Genomic DNA, 19,633 nt, shown 5'->3' on the forward strand with positions numbered 1-19,633 from the left:
TGTTTGCTGGTAGAATACATACACCAATGCAGACAAGCTCTTGGAGGCTGCAGAGCAGTTGGCTCAGACTGGGGAATGTGACCCTGAAGAGATCTATAAAGCAGCCCGGCATCTGGAAGTTCGGATTCAGGACTTTGTCCGGAGGGTGGAACAGAGGAAACTTCTCTTGGACATGTCAGTCTCCTTCCATACACACACCAAAGAGGTAAGAGGTGCACGAGGGAATTTTGCTGGGTATTGTAGAGTGCTGCAAGAGGCTGTCTCTGAAAACTCAGATAACAGAGAAAAGGCATTTTCACCACACTGGGCTGATATTATCCAGTTCATTTCATGCATATGAGTAACGGTTGTGAAGAGGAAATAAAATGTGAATGAAATGTATGAATGTTACAGGTACACTAAAATATAGCAACACCATCTCCAGTGGTGCTTAATCACAACTAGAATGTATTGTTAGAAAGCAAGAATTCTCTTGGAAGAACACTTTAAGTACAAACATGCCAGCAGCATGATCCTCTGAGGATTCCATTTAAATGTACTGTTAATTAATGTATCCAATATCATTATGTGTTACTAGAAATCTTACATTGTTTAATGAGGCAGACTTGACTTTTCAAGACAACTATTAAAGAAAAAACAGCCACATACTGATACAGTGAATCAGTGAGGACCTGAATAAATGCTGTTTAGTGTAATTGAAAAATATCCAGAGATAAGCTGACTTGCCAGAGGAGATACAGTGGACAGGACATCAAATGGGAGGCCACTGGGGATGTAATTAAAGCATACTTCACATTTTCTGCAGTCCAAAGGCCATTCAGTGGTGAGTGACTTTTAAAGATAGGGTTTCTGCTGAGAGAGATGGAATTAGTCAGGATGGTTGTTTTCATGCTCTGCAGCATCTGTTTGTGAAAGCACACTTGATCAGGAAGATACTCTGAGAAGCTGAAAGTTTTGCCTCTGCTTGTTGATTTACATGTTACAAACAAGTTGCATACATCAGGTGACAGGATGTTGGGGAGCCCCTGAGGTAGAAGGTACATGAATACATTTATTTATGTGTGTATGGAAGATGGAATTTACAGCATGTACATTATAGCTGTTGGTACATGAAGGTTTTTCTTTTACATCCTGCTTCTGCAATATACTAAAATATAGTTAACTCTCAGTTTGTGGATAATGCTGTTGTTCCCAGAGTTGCTCAAACACTTGCAGCTATGCTGATTTGCCACTGGGGAAATTTAATTGGTTATTTCCTCTGTAAAAATTATTTCATAACAGTTTCCTGCTGTGGTTAACCTTGATTCACCTATGCAGGTGATGATTAGTAAAAAAAAAGTTAGTGGTATTGTGTAGCCTAATCTGGTTTTGGGAAATAAAGCTTTCCTGTATGAAGGAATTGGGATTGCAGTGCATTATACTCCTGTTCTTCTTCAACAAGAAGGGAGTTTGCCTGCTCTACACACCTGGTTTTAACGAGCTCTGTTTTGGTGAATAAAAATGCAGATGTATTAAAAATTAACATTTTTAAAAGATTATTTTAAAAAACAGTTTTCTATGCTAGCATCTATGCTGTTCTCTAGATGTTAAGAGTAAATGCTAAGTATTTGCCTCATTAATGTTTTCCTGTGAGACAGATTGGTTCTGTGATGTGTTTTTGGAAAGTTCAGCAATTAATTCACGTCATTTTTAAGGAGATGCAGAGTGGACAGACTCTGGGTGCCTGTCTCCTATAAAAGTCCCTTCCAACCCAAACTATTCTATGATTCATGTTGTATTAATCTATTGAGACACAACTGGTGAAAGGGTAAATTAGTAGAAAGAATTGGTCTTACTGACACTTTTTCTTTTTTTGGAAATATTCTAAAGATCTTCCTGCTATGAACATGTTTCTTCTGACAGTCTTCCCAGCACAGGTTGTGTGAATTGTGAATTTCTGATGTGGTAATTCCCAGGTGTGGATGAGTTCATTGACTGTGAACTTCCCACTCCTTCACCTGTACTCTGCCCACCTCTTCATCTCCACATGCATCTGCTCAGATTCTCACCACCTGAGAAACTTTTAACTGATCCTACCTTTTTTCTCTTGTCAAACAAATGTTTCCTTTTGTACTCAGTCTTCCTGTATTTTCTTCAGGACAATAGGTAGTGTTGAATTAGGGAGTCATTTAAATGTAGGTATCCCTATGGGTAATAGGGTAAGTTCAGAGTGGCTTTTTTATACTACAGTAGACTTGAATCACTGCTTATTTCATGTGAAAGCATTAAAGAGGGTCCCTTCTGTTAAACACTGACTCATACAGTTGAAGGAATATCAAAACCACAGTCAATTAAGCATAAAAATAATTTTGATGGGTTTTTTAATTGACCTTATTTAACAATGCATACAATAGGCTGAAATGAGGACTTTTTGGTGTGTAATAACACTTTAGAGGCATAAATTGGAAGCAGTGCTTTAAGTGATTTTTCACTCTTGAATAATGTAGGTGTCCTATTGCCATGCCTGTAAACAAGATTTCGTGTGTCCCACTGTCCTATAGCATTCTTTATGCTTTTCTAGTTTGTAGTCAATATTTTTGTACCCTTTTGGACCAAGGCATTTCTGATGGTGTGAGCAGAAACCTGGTACAATGGGAATTAAATCCAATTATCTGTATGGCAGGGTAAAGTTATAAATTATTATCACTGGCATAAATGCATTCAACAGACTCGTACCTGAATAATTTCTCTCAGGACTAAGTGTAATTGAATTTAGGTTCTTTCTTCAAATCTGAATCAATTATTGTCAGGATTGTCAGATCTTGCACTTTTATCACAAATCTCATGATAGTTGATGTTTTTCTGTGAACTTTTGGCTTTAGGATCAAATGATGATAGAGGATTGTTGGCTGGCATTTGATTTTTTTAAAAAGAGAATATTTTTTGAGCTTCCTGGAGAAGAGGTTGCAGATGTCATAAAATCACACCCTGAAGACTCAAAACCCTCAAGGACAAAAGGAAAATATCTTGCAATTCATTGTCTGAATCTTAATATTTTAGTGTCTCAGTTTTATACTTAAGGTTCTGCAGTGTACTTTACATTTCCAAGTATTGAAATGTAGACAGGAAAGAACACTGTGACCACTTTTATATCATTAAAAATTTTTAATTCCTCTTGCATAGCTAAGGTTGTGTTACTTGTGTTACTACATAAGTTAGGTTGTGTTACTTGTATTGGCTGGTGATGCAGTTGCTAACTGAAGAATGAGAAGGAACTTCACTGAATTTAGATCCATTTATAGTATATGGGCCTTAACTAAAATATGAAACAGTTCTGTACTTGTTTCATAGTTCTTTGGAGCATGAAAAGCATGTCTTAACACCTCTAGTTTCTCATTTCTCAGTGGGCCTGAGATTACCAGTTCTGTGTTGAGTCCAGCATGAAAAAAACAGAGAGACAAAGAATTGTGTGTTCAGACCATGTGCCCTGTGCTTTGTTGTTGTTCAGTGGATCAGAAGAGCAGGAGGACAAAGTGCTCAAGGCAGGCTTCCATGTGGAACCTGCCATGCCTACCTGGCCCACAGAATGGAGGATGAATATGCTCAGAAAATATTTAATGTTGAGAAAAAGGAACTGCCAGATTCCTAACAGGTTACTATGAACATGTGCAAACTGGAACTTGGCAGGGGTCTTCTGAGTGACCAAATTTGGGAAAATGTTCATATGAATGACATAATGTGTGTTCTTGACATCATGGCTAAGCCCTGCAAAATTTCAAACCCTTGCTTAAAAGCATGGAGGGTCTGGAGCATCTCATTTGAACAGAAATAAAACTAACACAGGCAAAGTACCTTTTCTATCCCTTTCTCTCATTCTGGCCCTTTCACCTCAAAATTCATCAAGTTCAGCCTTAGGCAGACACCTGGCATGGAAAGTTTCACTCTGAAAATCTTGTCTGATAAGGCCATGAGAAATTGAGAGCTAAGTCCTGGACCGTTAAGTGTCAGACAGCTTCCTGCATTATAACCTGTATTATTTGTGGTCAGTAGGTCACCTTGTTCACCCCACAGACATCAGTGGGGTTACCCAGCTGGGTAATGGAGTGGGGCTGCCCTGTCAGTCAGGAATGGTAACAGTGTTTTATTGCAGGCACTGCTAACTTAATTTTGCTTGATAACCAAGACCTGTGAAATTAAATTTTCTCTGCTTGAGTTGAATATTGTGATTAGGAGATTATTTCAGTGTAGATCACTAATTCTGACAGGGCTTGTTCTTCACTTTGAGGCAGAGCTGCTGGGACACAGGGAGCAGAAAGCTCAGGAGACTGAGGTCAGCTGCTATTGACTCCCATCAGAAGAGCTGACAGAATGTATCTAAGTTAATCATGGAGCAAACATGACAGTGGTTCTGGGATATATCCTGTAATCCTGTCACTCACTGTGCATTGACACAGGAATCAAAGTTAATGTTACTGAACTTAAAAATTTGTTGTTTGACTTTTACTGCTAATATTGACTTTCCAGAGCAATCACCCACTGGATAATAAAGATTTGTGATGCAGGGGATATTCAGTTTAGCAACTCCACTTGCTGGCAACTTCTGGAAGTTCTGAAAAGGTCTTGTTCTCTGAACATGTGTTTGTCTTACACACAGCTCCTGTCTTGGACAGCACTTTTGTTCATTAAAATGACCCAAACTGGCTCACTGCACATAAAATATTCACTGATGGAATATTCACATATTCACACTGATTCACATATTCACACCAATCACACCCCAGAATTTTCAGTGTTAGAATGAAGCACTATGTGTTTTGTTCAAAAGCTAGAAATTTTGTCCTTCACTATGTTTATATTAAGACCCGAAATAGATGCACTACAGTATGCAAAATCAGACTTTGAAAATGCCTGCCCCTCTTCTCACAGCAGGTCTGTGAAACATCAAACCTTAGACTTATGCCTCCTATTAGTATGACCATGGTTTTTGGGAGCTGAATCTGTGTGCTGGTGGTGCTAAATGGATGGTTGGGCTTAGTGATCTTAAAGGTATTTTTTAACTGTAATGATTCTGTGGCTCTATGATTCTAAGTAAAAGCTGTTTTATTGTGTTTGCTTGGTATTTTTAAGAATTACTTAGTTCCTAATTATTCTCCTACTCTCATCAGAGGTGAATTTGCAGGCAGAAATTAGAGAATGTGGTAGAAGTGAACTGGCAGAGTTTCCCATACAGCAACATGTGTGCTGTCCCTTGTCTGGGTGGCAGATTCCCTGGAGAAGGTAGATCACCTGTCAGCTTATTATTTTGATAATTGTAGCTGTGGAGAGGGCTCTTCTGATATAAAATGTGTTTTTTCTGTGTGAGCTATATCAAAGTACACTCTGGGTTATCAGCAATCAATTACCATGAAGCAGAAAATAAAAGCAAATCCCCCTCCAACCAAGATGCCAACATTCACCAGTCATTACCTCTGGTGGGGGTTTTTGCAGAGCTGAATCTTGTCTGTAAAGCTACCAAAGATCTGGGACTGAGGAACCAGGACAGCTGGGGTGGTACAGGGTGCCTTTCTTTCCTGTCCATTTGTTCCCCAGAAGCAAGTTCTTTTCATGAAGGATTAAGTAGCTGGGGAAGAAAAGAGCTGTGGTGTTCTGGCAGCACATCCCGCTCTTGAGCAGGGGAGTTTGAAGCACAGCCAGGCCACTACTGAATAAAATTCTGCCATCTGTGGTGGCAAAAGATTGGTAAAAGAGACAGAATCAAAGTAATGAGAATCAAATGCTTGTAAATGCAGCCACATAAACCAAATGTCAGGAAGTCAAACCTGTGCAGGGAAGAGAGGTTCTTTCCATCCTTCCACTAAGTGCTAGCCAAAGGATTGCTGTAGACTTCATTTAAGTTCATACTTTGTTATTCACATTTTTCAGGCCATTCACCAGCATTGTTACAGACCAATGGCTCCACTCAAATATTTTCCTTGGCTTTTGAGGCCCTTGCATGTGTTTTGCATGTTGTGGAAATGTGAGCCTGTGTGCCTCACTCTCCAGATAAGTGGTTTGTGCTAAAAGGAAGTTTTATGAACATCTTTAAATAAGATGTGCCAACTTTCATAAAGCATTCTTTTATTAGACACATTTCTGCCCATTCTGATTTCCTGAAGCTGAGGAAGATAAGTTTCTCCTAGTTCCAGTCTGTGGGCTTCAGTGCTGTGTACAAGGGCAACAGAGTGGGCAGCCAGCAATAATCTGTGTACTGAGTAGATCTTCATCAAAGCCACACAGGTACACTCCTGTAATTCACTCATCACTCAAAAGACACATTCTGTCTTTCACCTGAAGTACATCTGTGCACTGGAGTCTATTTAACTAGTGGAGTGTCTCTATTTAACAGTGGAGTGGCTCAAGTCAATGGATCCAACCAGACTGCCTGGTTAAAGAAAAGTCATGTCGTTTTTTCAGTCCTTAGCAAGATTCAGAATGATTCAGAATGGTCACAAATTATTTATTTTTGTGATTCCCAGGGCATAGTGCACAAAGCTACACAAAAGGCTCAAAGCAGATCAGGGTAAGACTGCAAGTGACAGATACAGTCAGTCACTGGAAAAAGCATAGAGGGAAGAGGTGCTGCAGCTTCCATTTGAAAAGTGATGTTTAGAACCAATGCACAATAAGGAGAATGTGAGGGTACCCGCATTTATTGTAGTAGATTGCTGCATTTGGAGCGTGGGAAGCTTCCCCTGCACCAAATTGTCCTGTATCACACTGCTGTAAAACTGAGTAAATCTTCCAATGTAGGAAGAACTTTTCTAAGCCAGTGTGATCAAGTGCAGAATTTGATTATTACAGTTACTGAAGTCAATTGCAACAAGATTCCTAATCACACATAACATATTATAATTATACTAGAAAAGGAACATGCTTTTACAATTCATGATGGCGGCAGAAGAAGCACAGAACATGTACATTTTATTCTTCATTTTAAAATCAATTTTCTCTTCTAGATCAAATAGTCCCTGAATTACATTACATGACCTTGGACTGGGGATCTACACACTCCCTCATGTAAGCCTAGCTACCCAAATCATGTTTGCCTTGAGAGGAGATTATTTTGTGCTGTATCAATCTGGTCCATGCAGGACTTGGAAAAAGCATCAGATGTTTAGGCAGTGCAAATCCTTTTGCCATAGGCAAGGTTACTAATTAAAAAGCCTGAGCATACAGAAGCACCAGATGCAGCCCAACCAAGGATAAATGTCAAGAAATTGGCGCGGAAAAGGGAAAAAGCAAGAAAGAGGTTAGGGAGAGATCAGTTTTTTCACAGAATGTTCCCTTTCCACTTGTCATTTCTTCCCAACCAGTTTGGTGTTATCTGACAACATTAGGTCTTGCAGCAGGGAGTCTCATGAGTTGTGTCTTACTGTGGAAGTGGTGGCATTTCATACGTAGTGTCTGGTCACATCCAATCCTGTCGCCTTTTATTAGGTGTGCTGCCATTATGTGACACTTTGCTGGTGGCATGAGGTCACTTTGCAGCTCATCATTACAGACCTTGTTTTCTGTGTTTCTGTTGACGTTTTCTTGAGAGATTGAATATGATTTCAGACACTGTTGCTGAAATATGCTTCCAATTTACATCAACGCTCAGTTCTTTTAATTGAAACGGGACTGAATGCATACTAAGTGTGAATAAATACCAGTTGATGAAGGTGAATTGTGCTGGAAAGTTTTGTTTGCACCACCATGTTGGTGTGGGGACAATTTCCTAAAGGCTGTGCAGTCAAGCTGGATGCACAACAGCATTTGAACAGATGTCTTAACACAAGTGCAGGCTGAAGTTCTGCCATAAATTAACTTAACTTGGGATCTGTGTGACTTCCTAGTGCATATCATGACAAAGCTAAATATTATTGCCATAGAATTGGCTTGTAAAAGCCTGACATAGTAGCAGAGGGAAATAGGGTTGATGGGCATCTCTCTCTGGAGCAGTTCTGCTTGTGAGGGTTTTGGGGGGGTCTTTTTCTGCCTGCCCTTGGTTTTCTGAACATTGACATTGCAATTCCTGGAGTGGCAGCAGGGTCCCTGCATGTCACTGAATTCTTGTGCATTCTGCTCTAGTCTCCATTGCTGTGATCAATGTTCCCTTCCTGAATTGTCATGAGCATCCTTTTGGGGCCTGCCCTGCCATACATGATGCACCTCTGGCATAGTAAAGGGGCAGAACCCTGGGAAGTTGCTTGTTTCCATTAACATCCTCGTTTATAAGACTAGCAAAAATGCTGTACAACAGTAAATCTCCTGGATTGAACCGGTTCTTTGCACTGCTCCTATAACTCAGTGCTTTTAAACTGCTTTTGAGGGGATTATAACTCATCTCTGTCATTTACAAACAGCGGCATATAAGCATTGGATGTTTAATGGTTATTCCAATCATGCAGGTAAAATTTTATTAGCGATCACTTTAGGTTTTAGATTTTGTTTAAAGTGGTTCCTTTTTCTAAGTGAAAAGCATTAATTTAAGGTAACAAGCACAGGTGTCCTTCATACCTTGAGTTAAGTGGTCTTACTAATTGAGCAAAATGAAGGGTATTTCATCAGATGAAGTAGCTGGGAATAAAGAGCTGTATTGTCTCTTGGATGGATGGAAACTGCCTGGGCTTCATATCCAAGAAAGACGCAAAAGTTGTTGGCACCATGTATGAGGGGCACCAGATGCTATCCTAAAAGAAAGGAGGGGTGTCATTTTTCTTTCCCACTGTTCTAGTAAGCAGAGGAGAATTAGTTGTCTTGTGTAAAGCCTTGATAAAATAAAGCTTCAATTGGGAAGCCACTATAAACCTTTAGCATTAATGTCTTAGGGATAGGTATTTACCTGAGACTTCTCATAGCTAACAACTATGACATTTTCACATGTAGTTTGCATGAGTCAGATTTGAGTCAGATCTCTCATAGACTGAATTCAGGTGCTACCACTAATGCATTGGGTTCTCCATATCCAATTAATCACACCAAAGCATAGATCAGTTGAAGGAAAAACAAAACTTACTTCTGTGATACTTCTGTATTGTTTCCATGGATTCTGCATTTTTTGTTTAGTACCGGTTAAGTAGCATAATGCAGAGGTTATCTCCTTTTCTGGACACATGCATGACTGAAAGTTACCACAGGTGGATGTGGAAATTCTGCCTCTATATTTAGAATATCTGCATATATCTACATACATCCCCTGTATGGGATCAAGTGGTACCTTAGTAATAGTTTGAAGTATGTATGGGAATGGGACAAATACTCACAAATTTTGTTCACGGTAAAAATAAAATAAGTCAATTTCTGCAAATATGAAAATTGTGTTGTGCAATATGTCAGATTTTAATGGGAACAGTTTCTTTGCCTAAGCTATCTAGCTTAGAGTAGGTCACAGCATGGACTGGAAATGCACAAGGTATCCAGTGACTTGGGGCTTTAAGAATCAGGATTTTTTTAATCTTTCAAATACTTGCATTGGAATGAAACATCAGTCCCTAAGAGGGACTGATTTTCCTGAGCAGTGACAATCAGGATGTGATTTCTGTTTTATGATTAACAGCTGTTCTGACTGGTGTTGCAGTGACATGGAATTGGTCTTTTCATTCCTGTGGCATTCACAAGTGGGCATGGTAGCAATTTATTCCATGTGCTATTAATTGTAGCACATAACCTAGGAGGTTTTGGAATCAGATTCCTATTGTGAGTTTTTCCTGAAAGATCTTCCTAATCTTATTAATATTGACTGATTCTTTGTATTAGGGTTTTCCAGGGATTGGTGGAGTCTAAAGGATTAAAAGCCTCTGAGTCAAGGATGACCTAGATTCTGATAGATTTTCTATGCAAATCCTTATAGACAGAGGTCATTAATGGAAACATCTGAAGCTAATATGAGTTAATATATTTGAGTGCTCTCTGAAATTAGTGAGTGTTTTGATTCCAGGTAAATACAATACAATTTAAGTATTTTGAAACTTATTTAGAAGCCTACTCAAACAGTGGTGTAAGATTTTAAATGCCCAATGCTCCTTCTAAAAAGTTGGGTTCTGGAGGCACTTTAGAGCACAGGATTTTCCTCTGAAGGTTGGAAACTTTCTCCTCTGCCCTACCAAAATAATTTCAAGAAAATAGCAGATTCCTAAGAATGAACAAAATTCCTGATTTCAATTTCATTTTTATAAAGAAAATTTCCTGAGCTTTTTTAAGTTGAAAAAGGAACTAAGAATTACAAGAAATTTAAAAACTACTGGTGGTTTTACCACCTCAAAACAGAAGGATGATTTATATACATAGCTATTTCTCTGTATTTACCAAGTGCTCTATTACTTGACGATCTGATAAGCAGAAATAATATTCCTGAACAGCCTGGTCCTTCTCTGTTTTGGTCCAGCTGCACTTACTCTTTGAGTGGGTGTAGGGATTGGATCAAAACCAGGAAGATTCTCAATATAATTAACATATAAAGTCACTAATGCATTTTCCTTTATGGTAGCTTCCAAAGTTCAGCACATGGACCTCAAACCATGACTGAAATAAGCCCTCTATTTGGCTCATTAAATATGTTTTCATTTTTTCACTTGTTTCTCATGCCTATTCCCTTACATTTGTTTCTTTGATTAATAGTTCCTCTTTATACTGCGCCCTTTTCCTAAGAATGTGAAAATATGTAAATATTCCAAGCAAAGACATTCTGTTTCAGTCCAGTAGCTGGGCAAGCCATTATCATTATAATATTTATGAATAAACAGAGGCATTTACCCAAAATATTCAAGGCTGACTCTGAGAAACCCACAAGCAAGGCATATGTTGTAATGCTTGTTTTTGTAAGTCTCTCAAGCAAGGACTCAGTAGCAGAGGTGGGGACAGAGCAAAAGGCACTGAGCTCTCCCTTTTCTGGTATCATGAGTGCTTCTAGTTTTGATCATTTTGATTTGGGCCAGGGCAATATCCTTGAAGTCTGTACCCTGTGTATAGTGTAGCACTTAGTGCCTGGCCTTAGGTGTGGGCCCTGGCTGTGAGAAGCTTTGGCAGCTGGAGCTTTAGACATCCCCATCCTCCTCTCGTTTCATGTGGACGTGCAGAATTCACAGTCTCAGAGGAAATGCTGCAGGATGGGGATCCAGCACGACTCGTTTTGAACATAAACATTTTCACCAGCTCTTTGCCACCCACACACAATGTCCTCCTCTCTTCACGTTCACCCGAGGTCCCTGTGGGACAAAGCTCTGCAGTCCCTGGGACAGCAGGAGGAGCCGGGGCTGGCACCGCATCCTTTGGCATTTCCCACTCTGGGACTTTGCTGCCACCTCCAGCACACACCAGCAAAATGTGGGTTAATGGGGCAGGCGTGGCACAGCGAAGTCTCTGGTGGAGTCATTAGGGTGCGCTGGCAGGCTGCCAGCTCGGTTGGTGCAATTTTACACTCACTTTTCAGCACAAGCTTAAAGGGGAATCCTCTGTTCGCTTTAAGCCTTTACAGCCAGTGAGAGGCTGCTGGGGCATTCCTGCCCCTGTCCAGACCTCTGATGAACAGCTGGCTGGAAATTCTCATCTAAGCACTGGCAATGATTTGTTGCTCTGATTGTGGCTTTAAAATTGGTAGTCAGAACTATTCAAAATTAATGGATGTTCATGGGGTCGATTAGTGATATTGCTGTCTCCTGTGTTTGAATTTTCCCAGAGTTAAAAGGCAGAGTCTGAGTGCATTTTGAGGAGGGGGTTTAAGTACTGGAAAAAAAAAAAAGAAACCCCAAAACCTCAACCCCTGGGAAGCCATAGCTGAGCAGGCACAGTTAGACTTCAGTCAGTACCATACACACATACCAAAGATTGTAGGTTTGTCCTGCAACAGGCTTCAGCTGCATGTGAAATTAATAGCAGCTGATAGTGCTCAGCTCCTGAAAGGGTTACACAGATGTAGGAGATTTTAATTTGTTGCTAGTATAAAGAATTAATCCAAATAAAATAAGTAGTTATTGCTGTATAATAAACAGAAATTTAATTTTTTTAAAAACTACCTGATGTTATATTTATCTTATTTTCTTGCTTTAAATTGAATCAATAACAAATGTGTCTTTTTGGGTTTACAAATTTTAGGTCAGTTTTCCTGTGAAACATACAGCTTGATCTGATGCCTATTGATCTGGAATTAGAGAGCAAAAGGGTTAAATCTCAATCCTTCTCTGATTTATATTTCCCTCCCCTTCTTCCCAGCTGTGGACATGGATGGAAGATCTGCAGAAGGAGCTCTTAGAGGATGTCTGTGCTGACTCTGTGGATGCGGTACAGGAGCTTATCAAGCAGTTTCAGCAGCAGCAAACAGCCACCCTGGATGCCACCCTCAATGTTATTAAAGAAGGGGAAGATCTAATCCAGCAGCTCAGGTAAGCATCCACCTGGGGCACAGGTGTTGAGAAATCTGATGCATGCTGTGCTTTAGGGGTGCCTAAATAGGGAACTGTAAGCTAGGATCAATTGGGAGAGTTTGTAATTCTTTTCTTATTAATAATTCTTCAGATCCTTTGAGTGTTTTACTGAAATTACAGGGAGTGATTTGTGTGGACTGATGAGAGCAGTCTGTGGATCAGCATTGGTTTCCTGTTTGACTGAGAGATTATTTATAGGCACTGGGAAGTGAATGAAACCAAATGTGTTTGAAGTGAATATTTTTAGTTGGTATTTATAGAAGATTGTTAAATGGTTGTGAGCTGAGGCCTCGTGATTTATATGGTTATTCCCAATATAGGGTAAGTGTATTCCTCTTAATAAAATACACACGTGTATAACAGTCTTCACTGTTTCACTTTGCATGCAGCACCCTTCTATTTATCTTTGTGTATGTGGGGTTTATTCATAGTGTCAAAGAGGCTCTTTCACTGCTGGTTCTTCTACTAGCACTGTGAATTAAACCAGCTCATTTTTGCCTAATTTAAAATACATGAAGAGACCAGTCCCAAGAATTTGGGGAGGTGTGGGGGGAGGTTGGGGTTTTTGTTCGGTGTTCGATGTTTTTGTTTCATTTCTTTCTTAATCTGCAAGTATTGTCAAATGAATATTTGCAGAGTAAGCTTATACAGAATCTGCAATTGTGAAATCTCTCTCATTTGTTGTTAAAATGGTTTTCTGTGCCTTTAGCTGTGTTGACAGCAGTGAAGTTTTCCTGCCTTTTAGGGATGTTGCTGGGCACTGAACCAAGTCCAATACATCACTTATTATTTATATCTTTGTATTGTTCCAGGTTGCCCTTACCCACATGTACATAGCGTGCATGTTCTGTATACATTATAATATGCAAATATCCCAGGTTTTATGCATTTCTCCAGACAGTCCAAGAGAGTGACATCATCTTCCTCACCCTGAGCTTTCCTAATCTGATGCCTTTACTTCTCATCTGAGATGTGCAGAAAAACATGGGCCATAATAGGAACCTGAGAGGAAAAGCCCAAGATGCTCTGGATTAAATTGGACAATGAGGGCTCTGGTGGAGCTCTGCCCTTAAGAGACCTCCTGCAGTAATAAGCATTTTCCTACTGCCATATGCTGAGCTTTCCTCTAAGCTTTTCCCTGTCATCCTGGATGCAGTTTTCTCTGCTGGGTCAGAAAAATAAAACATGAGAGATTTGAAAGGACTGCTGTAGGCTCTTATTGTCATTCAGCCCTGGGCAGCCACACCAGAGAGCTAATGGACATTCCTACCCTTCCTATGTGTGTGACTTGCCAGCACCACAGGGGAGGTGAGGGACTGGAGTTGTGGCATTGCTTGCCAGTTTTAGAGTTGGAGAGGAAAGATTAGGAGTAGATATTCCATCCTTCTATTCATCTTTGCTGATGAGATCAGTAGGATAAAAACATGCTGGGTTTGGTAAGTGAGCTGCCAGAGGGGAAGGGCTTTTAGCTGAGTGTGTGTGTATGGCCAGCTGTAGCAGGTCAGTCAAAGGTCTGCATGGTAATGTACTTTTATGCAAAGAAATTGTTTGCAAAGTTTGGGGCACTTCTATGAGATCCAAAAAATGGCAGTTAAATTGTGAGCTACAAATTTTTTTGTTATTCTTCCCAACTCTTGGAATGGCATCACTTCAGTGTGAACAGTCATGGAAAAGAGCCTGAAAGGGACCCTGAAAAAGCCCATCAGGTGGAGTGTGGAATGGTTTTTGGGGTTGCAGAAAGTGTTGACATTCAAGGAGTCCTGGTTCTGATTGTGGGATCGGCCTGAAGGATTTTTGCCTGTACTTGAGTCAGAAGGGAAGTGTGCAGAGTGGCCAGGGTAATACCTGGAGCTGAGAAGTCAGTGGAGCATGGGAAAGAGATGAACTGCAAGGTGGTGTGTGGGACTTCCACTTTTTCTTAATGTGAACATAGTCAATTCTTAGCTTCAGTCTTGGAAAAGTGACTGTGACCTCAGCTTTGAGACTTTTTTTGTAATTGGTGTCATGCTCCAGTGTTTGCAAAGTACTAAGGCAGGTTTTGTGGCAGCTGTGTTTAACAAAGAAAAGTTGGGTTTGGGGTCTAGTTTGTTCTCTGAGCAAGGTGGAACAAGATGAACATATTTGTGCAAGTGGATCCCCTGGTTCTGATGGAGTTAATACCAAACATTTAAACGCACACAAAAGTTTGCAGTGCAGAGCTGTCAACATGAGCTGGTTCAAGTGTTGGATTTGAGAACTCTGACTAACTGCAAAGCTTGTAATGCGATCCTGGACTCTTTCAAAGCAGAACACTGTGGAAAAAAAGCCCAGTGAAGCTGCCTCTGTGTGTGCCCACTCTCACCAGCTTTCATCACTGCTGGCAATGGTAAAGAATACACAGATAAAGGAAAAACTAGAATTGCTGCAGTCTTTCCTTAACACAGGATTGCATTTCACTGTGGATCACCTTGTACCTGCCGTGAAGAATAGATGAAGACTGCAAATGCTACAACAATGAAAAGAATGAAATACACTGCTCCTATCAAACATGTCATAACACAGGTTAAAAGCAATAAAATTACTGGAGCTTTGGAAAGTTTTACATTTCTTGTTCTTATCTTTGAGAGAACAGATTTTGGTTGAGAGAAGATCATTTATGTAAGAGCACTCTGCTTCCTCCAGATAGGCAATGAAAAGCTCGGCTGCCTGAACTAAATACCATGCCTGGGACTGCACTTCACACAGGGTCTTCAGGACCTCAGTGACTCCATCAGGAGGCCAAACCTATCAGGAACAAAACTGGCCTGCCTAGAAACTCTGTGCATGTCATGGTTCACATAGGAAACACTTTTCTCTCTTCCTTATCAGTGCTTTACTGAGGTGGTTGTTGTTCTCAACACAAAGCAAACCTTTTGAACTGCAATTCCAGGGGTGCTGCTGGGGGCAACATTTCTGGTCATCTGTGAGAGGCAAAACAATGGCTTGCTCCAGTGAGATGTGAAAAGCAGGAATGTAAAAAAAAAAGCCATTGAAGAGTTAGGTATCTTGCCTTTTTTGCAGTAGTTCAGTATATAAGCTTCAGATAATAGATATTTCTCATTGAGCTTTCTCCCAGTGGAAGCACTGAAAGTGGTTTTAGGAGCACAGTGTTCATTTTAACCAGTCAGCAGCAAGATACTGAGTCCAATTTTCTGTTCCCCAGAGTTTATTTTGGGTTTTTTTTTCCAGTAATTTCTTTGAATTAAACTTCAACTTGAAAACTCTTTTAAAACTCTAAAATTCTTTTAAAACTCTAATCCATAGCCTTTCAAAGATTAGTACAGGTCTTATATTTATTCTTTCCCAGAGTTTCTCATCACCAGACAGAACAAGAAAAATTGTGACAGAAGCATGCAAACTCAGAAATGTTTTTTTCTGAGGGACATCTTTCTCAGACCAGACTAGCCAGAGGTTGTCAATGTTTTATCCAAGGAGACTTAAAAACCCACCAGAGTACAACTCTTAAACTTTTGTATTGCATCAGTCACTGAAATGCAAGTGTGGCTTGATTTGAAGAGTGAAATGTTTAATGAAAAAGAATTTCTAAAACTAAATGTGTCTCTAGATCCCGTGAGAGATTATTCAACACCGGTCTTGAATAATTCATTGAGTAATTTAGATAATATATGAATAGTAATAATCCTGCATCTGAGTGAAGACTTATTTCATGTCCTTTTATAGAAGACAGGTGCTGACTGAGGGAAACAGAACTTGATTGGATGCAGCCTCAGATTAAGCTGTAGTTTGAAAATCTCTAGTTATTTTAATTCCTCCTTCCTCTGTGCAGCTCTAATGTGGAGGCAGAGACCCTGTGATCACCATGAATGTGAAAACAGACAGACAGAGTGGTGCAGAAACCATAACATCTAGAGAGAAAAATATCAGTGTAATATTCCCATATAAGCAAGGGAAATCAGTAGAACTTACATCTAAATCTTGTTTTAGCCAATGTGTCAAAGCCAAGATTAAATTTTGGCTTCAGAGTTTCCTTTCTGGCCCTTTGGAACGTTGAGGGACCTTGTGTGGAGCGTTTGAGGATAAATTTCAGTTCTTTATGTCTGCAAATGGTATTTATCTGTAAAACAGTCACTGGAAAAAAAAAATTGCTGAAGACATAGCAGACTATAGGTGAGCCTATTAATATCCATGAAAGCACAAATACAAAAGGGAACATCATGGCTTTCCTATGCCCATGCTAAGCTTTCAAGAACAGCAGCAAATTCCCTCTTGGTCCTGGCCCACAAGTTAAGGGTTTGCTCCCTTCTGCTGCCTGTAAATGGAAAATGTAACTGGAGCAGTATCTGCCCTGTCACATTCACATCTCCTTTCCCTTCCCCCAGTGAGAAGACAAGTCAGGATCTCTCTTGCTGTGTCTGAAAGGTGTATTGGGGGTTTTTTGCACTGTAATCTGTTCCCATTACTGTACTACGTTATCCAGAGGATACCAGGACATCACTAGCCATTGGTCTAAAACACTCATAATTCTGATTCAATTTGTCTGTAAATAATAGGGCAAATGCAGAAAATTAACTTCTAAAGGTCCAGGAGGCTGAATAACATCTCTGTTGATGTAAGTATAGGCAGGAGCAGGTGACCCTGCAGCGTTAAAGGTGATTGCCAGCCAGTCTCCTAAAGAGACCCCTTGAGATTGATGTGCATCTCCTCCCAAAGTGTGTAAGGTCACAGTGTCCACCACACAAGAAAGGATGATCCCCCTGCTCAAACTTTGTGCCAAGCTGAGGAGCTGCAGGGTTTCAGGGGGTAGAGGAGATGAGTGTTGCACACACCTTCCCTCCGTCCCCTGTGCTTGGCTTTGCTCCTCAGCAGCACGCAGAATCACAGATGTGGAGTTCTTGCTCTTCTGCCTGCCTCAAAGCTCAGCTCTAACCCTGCCCTCTGCCTTGCCACAGGGACTCTGCTGTTTCCAACAACAAGACCCCCCACAACAGCTCCATCAGCCACATCGAGTCCGTCCTTCAGCAGCTCGACGAGGCCCAGGTACAGATGGAAGAGCTCTTCCATGAGAGGAAGATCAAGCTAGACATTTTCCTTCAGCTCCGCATTTTTGAGCAGTACACCATTGAGGTAAGAGCTGGCTGCAGGACCTGGCTGGGGGGAGCTGTGGGAGAGAGAGAACGTGTGAACATACCCTGTGAGGGGACATCTTGGGCTGTTGGATTCTGCTCAGCTGTCCAGTGAGGGGGAGAGAGTTACAAGTGTGCTTTAATTCAGGCAGTTGGACCTAAAGCATGCTTTAGGATAAAGTGCCAGAACGCGCTGGAATAGGTGCATGGGTGCCTCCCTGACTATGCTGGGAATCTGCCTGCTTTGCAGAGAAGCTTCATGAGATGCCTGTTCTAACTCTCTGTTGACATGAGTCACTCAGGGATTTGAAAGTTCTGTATCACTTATTAGTGAGGTTTGTCTCTTCACATACAAACAGATACATGCCTGTCTCTAGGCCACAGAGTGAAAAAACATGTTATGCATTAAAGGAAAAGGTATTTAAAAGGTGGGCTTTTTAGACACTGCAGTGGATTTAAAGGTGGGCTTTTTGGACACTGCAGTGGATTTATTTAAAAAGGAAAAAAAATGTCCCTTGTGAAATTAAAGGGATGTTTTTATGTCCTCATGCAAAAAAAGGTCTTTCAGTTCTGTTTTGTACTTCTGTTTTGGAATCAAAAGCACTGGATGGAAAATTCATCAAAATATTGGGGTATTCTTGGAGTGAGAAATTTTGAAGATATTCCAGCCAATCTCAGCAATTACTTTCTGATAGGAGGTGGAAAAGGAACAAAATGTGTATTAACTTGTGTACAGAGTCTGTGAGACTGATGCCAGTGCTTGTGTCCTTTGTGGGTTGTGTTCCTCCTGCTGTATCCCCCTGGTGCTTGTTCAGTTCAGCGAGCACCTGTAAGTGTTTGAGGATGATGCATTCCTGGAGGTATTGTTTGTAAATCTGTAGGTTTATTCATTATTTATTTATTGTTTGTAAATCTGTAGGTAGTCTCAAGGTGGGTGCTGGTAACTGCTGGGAGGTTTAGAATGCTGTGTTACATTTTTTGTTTAAGACATGACATGATGAATTACAGTGGGATAAAAGGCAGGAAGCAGGTGTCCAGTTTCCGAAAAGGTGTCCTGTTCTATTGCTGAATGCCAGACATAGGAATCAGTGAGGAGTGTCTGAGCTTCTCTGCTGTGACTGCACAGTGAGGTATTTCACTGCAGTCTGTCCCACAGTGCTTGTTAACTATGTAAATTGGAATAGTTTCATTTACTTTCCAGTGATGTGCAGCCTCCTTGATGTTGAGAGGCAGCATTCTTTGTATTTGTGTATAAATCTATAAAAGTATCTATTTCATTTAAATATAGGAGATAACATACTCTTTCAGCAGAGTATGTTATTTCCTATATTTAAATAAAAGATACTTTTTATACATGTTGGTGTGGCATGGCAGATGCTGAATAATTGAGAGTTTTACTTTAAAGATGTAAATGGGTGTGAATGCTGTACTGGAACATACCCATAAATGGCATCTGTGTTTTCAAAAAAGAAGAAAGAGACAACCAATTTGTGCCTCTGGAGCACCCAAATGTGTTTGTAGACAGTATGTGGTGAAGCCATGTGAGTTACTCATTAAGGTCTCAGCCTGTTTCACTGCAGATTCAAGTCTGAACCTATAATTGTTCTAATTTAAGTAAAAGTATTTTTTCAAAATTAAAACAAATCACTGTACTCAAATTATTTTTCTTTGTAAATAGTCTTTCAGTCAAAGAGTGTCACTACCAGGCATTACTTTACTGATGGGGTTACCAAGGCATCACGAGGGGATGTGACTTACATTATTCCCCCACATGGGATACCAATATGGAAATGCTTTGTGGATACTTTTGATTTGTTTCTGCATGGATCTTACTTCTGTATATTCACAGAATGTTGTGGCTGTGATACATTAAGATACTTAAAATTAGAAATGTGCTTCAGAATCTTCTAAAATCAGATTAGCAAGAAAGGATTTTAAAGAAAATCATCATTAGTTGTCACTGTAGATTTGCTAATATTTTATCATATAAACATCTGAATTCCCTCTGAAAGATTAATATTACAGGGAAATCTGAGAGCATGTTTCATAGAGAGTCTATGAGCAGATGATTTTATTTAGAAAGCTCCCTCTCTCGGAAAAATATTTTTTATT

General features: G+C 40.2%; 1 protein-coding gene across 8 annotated transcripts in view; it reads left to right on the forward strand.

The window, feature by feature from the left end:
• KALRN (kalirin RhoGEF kinase) overlaps window positions 1–19,633 on the forward strand; it is a 459,777-nt gene that overhangs the window by 269,282 nt on the left and 170,862 nt on the right. For all 8 annotated transcript variants that reach the window (XM_054277949.1, XM_054277952.1, XM_054277950.1 and 5 more), the window contains exons 11-13: window positions 14–205; window positions 12,208–12,377; window positions 17,348–17,522. In XM_054277949.1, the coding sequence (XP_054133924.1) occupies window positions 14–205; window positions 12,208–12,377; window positions 17,348–17,522 (537 nt within the window). The remainder of the gene's footprint in view (window positions 1–13; window positions 206–12,207; window positions 12,378–17,347; window positions 17,523–19,633) is intronic.

This window comes from Melozone crissalis, unplaced genomic scaffold, assembly GCF_028551555.1.
Source record: "Melozone crissalis strain CALT ecotype California unplaced genomic scaffold, PUWL_Pcris_2 ptg000023l_1, whole genome shotgun sequence".
In the NCBI taxonomy this organism is placed as follows: Eukaryota; Metazoa; Chordata; class Aves; order Passeriformes; family Passerellidae; genus Melozone; species Melozone crissalis.